Here is a 5,000-nt window from a genome sequence, read left to right as displayed (position 1 = left end):
TACCTCCCAAGACTTCTGTGAAATGGCCAAATTGAAGAACACTCTAGCATCTTTGATGTAAAATGATACGCCTCGAGTTTGCGAGCTCTGCGCTCCCGTGTCCAACAAGTATCTTGTCTCTTTGTAGTCCTTCACGGAATTATCGAACTTTACATTCATACCAATCGACAGTCCCTTGGTGCAGAGAGTAGGATCCATTAGACAATCTGTCATGCTCATGTCAGTGGTCAAGAAGCCAGACTCTCCATCAAACGACACGCCCCCTTCATAAGCTTGAACTTTTCCGTGGACTTGAAAGGCAGGATTGCCTTCTATGAAGCCTTGCGGGGTGATGGTTTTTAACCTCCAGAAGTAGATGCTAGGTACTGTGCAAGCACAAGATGATGAGCCATAATTCTACACTATTCAATTTTTATCTCTGAGATTTATAGTTGCGTTATGTAACGAAAACTGCAGAATTCTATATGAAGGATGATACTAACATCATCAACAAAACTCATTTGCGGAGTGACTGAATGTCAAGGTGATATGGACATTTGTTAGTTCAAAATCTGTGGATACTCGGTCACAGATCTTCTCATACACTAATCCCCTCAAAGGGACAGATTCCTACAGCCTTAGCCAGCCTTTCCTTTGATTTTCCTCTGTTGCGGTTGTTGTCGATATTCTCATTGTCGATTTCTTGTTTGTTTGTCTGTTTGTTCGTTTCTTTAATTAACGCAACATAAACGCCTGCTTAAAAAAAAAGGCGCAGCACAATCTCTAAATAAACTTATTTTCAATAAAACAATACTATTGAAGCTGACGTTTTACTGGATTACGCGGCTTTTAGACAAAAAAAGAGTCCTTCATAAAATAGAGAAGAACTGAATACTTGAATCAATGATGTCGCATTTACCTGGAGGAGAGTTCACCACAATTCCGCCATCAGGAGCAGATTCGCCTAGAAGAAAATTGCAGTTATAGTAAACGTTTACGACCAATATTGAATTACTTCTTCTTCAACAGTTGCACTTTATGATCATCGAAACTGATGAAACAGAAATCAATTTATTTCAGTCGATTAAAAGAAGAAATGGTCCATTTTGAAAAAAATTAGGTTTAAAAGCAATCGATTTGATGTCGGGTGATAGATTGTTATACCACCTGTTTTAAGTAAAGGATCAAGATAGAAGACGCCAAATTACCGCAGGAGAGAGCTAAGTTTGCCCTGCTTTTGTTCTGGGTCCAGTTTCTAAAAACTGGCAAGACGAGCAAGCGCAGCTATTCACACTGGCACACAAAACCGTAAGGGCGCAAAAAGTAGTGGAAAAGTCTTCTTCATTCGAAAGCAAACTGAAATTCAAGCCTTCACCTTAAACTCGGATTACTTTCATGGGGCTGACTAACGCGAACTATCGAGAACTCCTTGGCAAAAATCTAATTTCAAAAAAATGAAACACGCTAATCCGTTGGCCAACTAAATCGTAAATCCTAACTTACTCACGATCTAGTTAAATACATTCTGCTTAGAACAACTCAGTCAGCACTTCTGAATGCAGTGCCATGGAAACCCCTGGGGCCCGTTTCTCGAACGTCCCGATAACGTTTCGGGCCCGAAAAGCCATTTGTCAGCTTTTAGACTCTCTGTACGGTGGCCAATTTACATTATCAACTCCGTTGATAAAACCAACCGCTTGTTTTGGAAAGCCGATTTTTAAACATGTTTTCAAGGTAACAAAAAGAAAAATGACTGTTAAGTTTGACGACTTGAATCTTCTGCGTTCTTGAGATACAAAAAGAATTGTGACACCCGAAAATGACCCGTAAAGTTCCGGGACTTTCCGAGAAACGGGACCCAGGCCTCCGCTTACCATCTTTTCCCGTGACCCGTAACACCATTGGATCTCCGGTGGTTTTACCAGGTGCTACTACAATTCTCGGCTGTCCATTCACAAGCAGCGTCTTTTCTTCCCCAGGCACCACAGCATGTATCGACAGATCACAGGGGTTGACGACTTCCTTGGTTATGATGCTGCTGTGCTGGGGTTCTAGTCTGAATCCGTTAGGTGGGTCGTTATCGCTGGTGATAAGTTTTAAAGAAACGCCTGCTTGGTTCTCTACCAAGAACGTCAAGTAGAAGATCGGTGGAGGGGAGAGGTCGTCTAAAAAACGGAAAAATGATTCAACGATTACACAGCCACCTTACCCCTATGATATCAAATTTCTTAAGATATTCAAATTTGGCAACCCCAAAACCGTGATAATCAAAGGTACCCTGTGGTAATCTCGTGGAGTAAGTAAGATACTGCGTCAGGGAGGTGATATAGCGAATTATAAAGCCTATAGAGTGGTTACAGATGCAGTGCAATACATTATATTGAACGTCTTTCATTGGAAGCCGAATAAGAGTATTTTTAACGCCCATTTAACGCATGCATGAATGCGCTTGCTGCCTTAACGACCATTTAACGAATGCATGAATGCGCCTGCCGAACTTGAGACGCCGTCATCGCCGGATCAGAAAGCGATTACAAATTTTCCATGATTCGCCAACCATCCCGATAGCTGTTCCCATTTAACAACAGTGGGCAACTTCACGCGAAATATCGCTGCAACAAACAGAGGACTGCATAGCATAGCATAGCATAGCATAGCACAGCATAGCAATTTCAATTGCCTTTTTAAACAGATTGTCTATTCTACTACAGTAACTCACCCCCAGGCTTCACCATCCTGATTGAAACATCGGAAAAGGCCTGCTCAAATTCACTGGGGACGATCGATATTTCTCTCTCGCCATTCAACACAAATGGTTTGCTCGTCGTTATTCCCCAGACTCGGAATTTCACGGCAGATGGACTTCGAAGCTTCTTAACCAATCTGCTGCAAGTATGTCCCTTCATCACAAAGCCGCTCGCTGGTTGACTGTCGCTTGGAAGAAGGACAACGTCCTCTGCTTCGGTGTTGTTTACAACAAGAGAAATGGAATACAGTTTGGCAGGCTGGATAGCAACTGGGAATGAATGACAACACAGGTATCACATAAATGAAGAAGGGATGTCACCTCGTGTGGACTAGTAAAGTTAAATACTGGACCTTTTTCACTTTCGAATGCACTTCAGTGTCCATTTTAGATCATGCTATGTTTTCTCGAAACTGTTTCCTTGTTTCCAGCAAACAAACGCAAAATTTAAAAGAAATGGAAGCTATGAGCTCCATGTCATCTCGTATACTAAATAACAGTAACTTGCGATGTCATTCGTACTTTCAAAGTTCTTGTCTTAAATCGTCACCCTTCCAACAGAAAAAAAAAATCCAAAAAGATTCAGAAGACTTCGGGAATTAGAAACTGCTCTATAAATTAATGACTACAGTAGGTAGCATTAAAACGGGGTTAGATTACCATCTTTGCTGTAATACTTTGAGACAGAAAACACGCCAGGTGCTTCCAAGTAGCGGTTGAATACAACAAAAGATGCGATGTAAAAGTTCGCAAAGAATTGGCCTGTTCCTCCGATATTTCGCCCAATAAAGAAATTCTCCTGTTGCTCCCAGTCTTTCACGTTTTGCACACCAACCCCTCCTTTGTCTTGAGCCACTTGCTTCCCGTTCACGTAAATAATGAGGCCATTCTTCAGGCGCCATGTTGCCACAAGGTAAAACCATTTGTCTGTGAACACATCTGTCTCTGCCTTTACACAAAAAGAGAAGCCATAATTTTGACATAAGGGATATCGAATGAATATACTCGTAAAAACGCACTTCTTATTCATCGCGGTGAAGCCGTGAAAAAAATCAGGTATTGGCCACTTCGGAAATACCATAATACTCTTTGTTTGTGCCCCAAATTTTGAATAAGCATTGTTTTCGTTTCTCTTGGGACCATTGTAAGTCCCAAGAGAAACTGGAAACAATGCCTATGCAAAATTTGGGGGAACAAACAAACTTGAGAGTACCATGGTATTTTCCGAAGTGGCCTTTCCTCGTTTGTCTCACGATGCGGTCATTCAATCGCAGTCGACGTCACCGCCCGAGGAAAACTAGCAACATGCAGTCGAAACGCTGCGACCGATATCACATTGTGAAAAAAACAAACGTGCTTATCTGATTATTTAGAACAAAATTGACCTAAGTTAATCTAACTTCTCAGGATTTTTATATTTTTTTTTGTACAAGGCCAGTTTTAAATCTAAGTACAGGCTTCACTCAGCTAACCTTTGTGTAAAGAGAGTTTAAGAAACAAATGCTCGGTCAGTGAAAATGTTAATGCAATGATAAAACAAAAGAGCTATTAGGAAGAGTGAAAAGGAAAACTTAAGCATTCTTAAAGTTTACTTAGTTTTCCACAAAGCCTTCCCATATTAAGGCCTTCATAAGATCCCGATTGACCGAGATAACTCTTTCTCTCTCCGAGATCTCGTCTCATCACTTACTAGAAAAACCTTTGCAAAAATCTCGCTGTCTTGAAATGAGGGGGATGGCTGGCCTGGGCGCCGAGCGAGATCTCGGTTTCTGCGGCCGTGATCTGTGGTGGAGAATTTTCTATATCGACACTTACGCCCAGTTACCGGGATAAAAATAATACAGTGCAGAGGGTAACCCAGTACCGGTAACTGGTAGTAACCGGTTACTATACGCTATAGCCGAGGTAGTTCGGTCAACCGATCCGGATCATATGAAGAGCCCCTACAAGAAAGGCTTTGTGGAAAACTACAATCAACGCTGCTGAATTTTACGTTTTACGTTTTTAGTTGGCAGTAAAAGGACAGAAAATGTACCAAAACGCGAAACACACGAACAGCACAATTTCTTTCTAGTTAACCTAATGCATCAGTGTTGATTTAGGATTTTATTTTCACATTACAACTGCCAAGCAGACGAAACTTAGAGCTAAGGCCGGCCACGACACACTTACCTTCCAGCGAGTGTCATGGGTGGCCAACTCCATTATCAACTTCTTGTTCAACAAGTAAAGCGATACTCCAGAAGAACCGGCGCTCTTTTCACCAGTGTCCAAA

The 5,000-nt window shown here is 41.6% G+C and overlaps 1 protein-coding gene across 1 annotated transcript in view; it reads right to left on the bottom strand.

Annotated features, from left to right (window-relative positions):
* The window catches only part of LOC137991413 (uncharacterized), a 96,002-nt gene that overhangs the window by 54,497 nt on the left and 36,505 nt on the right, over nucleotides 1–5,000 (bottom strand). Inside the window, exons 37-42 of the mRNA XM_068836510.1 lie at nucleotides 4,898–5,000; nucleotides 3,386–3,674; nucleotides 2,699–2,995; nucleotides 1,854–2,144; nucleotides 899–943; nucleotides 4–365 (exon numbers count right to left, since the gene is read on the bottom strand). The exon at nucleotides 4,898–5,000 is cut by the window's right edge and continues 268 nt beyond it. Of these exons, the coding sequence (XP_068692611.1) occupies nucleotides 4–365; nucleotides 899–943; nucleotides 1,854–2,144; nucleotides 2,699–2,995; nucleotides 3,386–3,674; nucleotides 4,898–5,000 (1,387 nt within the window). The remainder of the gene's footprint in view (nucleotides 1–3; nucleotides 366–898; nucleotides 944–1,853; nucleotides 2,145–2,698; nucleotides 2,996–3,385; nucleotides 3,675–4,897) is intronic.

The sequence above is a fragment of the Montipora foliosa genome, chromosome 1 (assembly GCF_036669935.1).
Source record: "Montipora foliosa isolate CH-2021 chromosome 1, ASM3666993v2, whole genome shotgun sequence".
NCBI classification, from domain to species: domain Eukaryota; kingdom Metazoa; phylum Cnidaria; class Anthozoa; order Scleractinia; family Acroporidae; genus Montipora; species Montipora foliosa.
The sequence above is the reverse complement of the archived record's forward strand: the minus strand, read 5'-3'. Positions and strand labels throughout refer to the sequence as shown.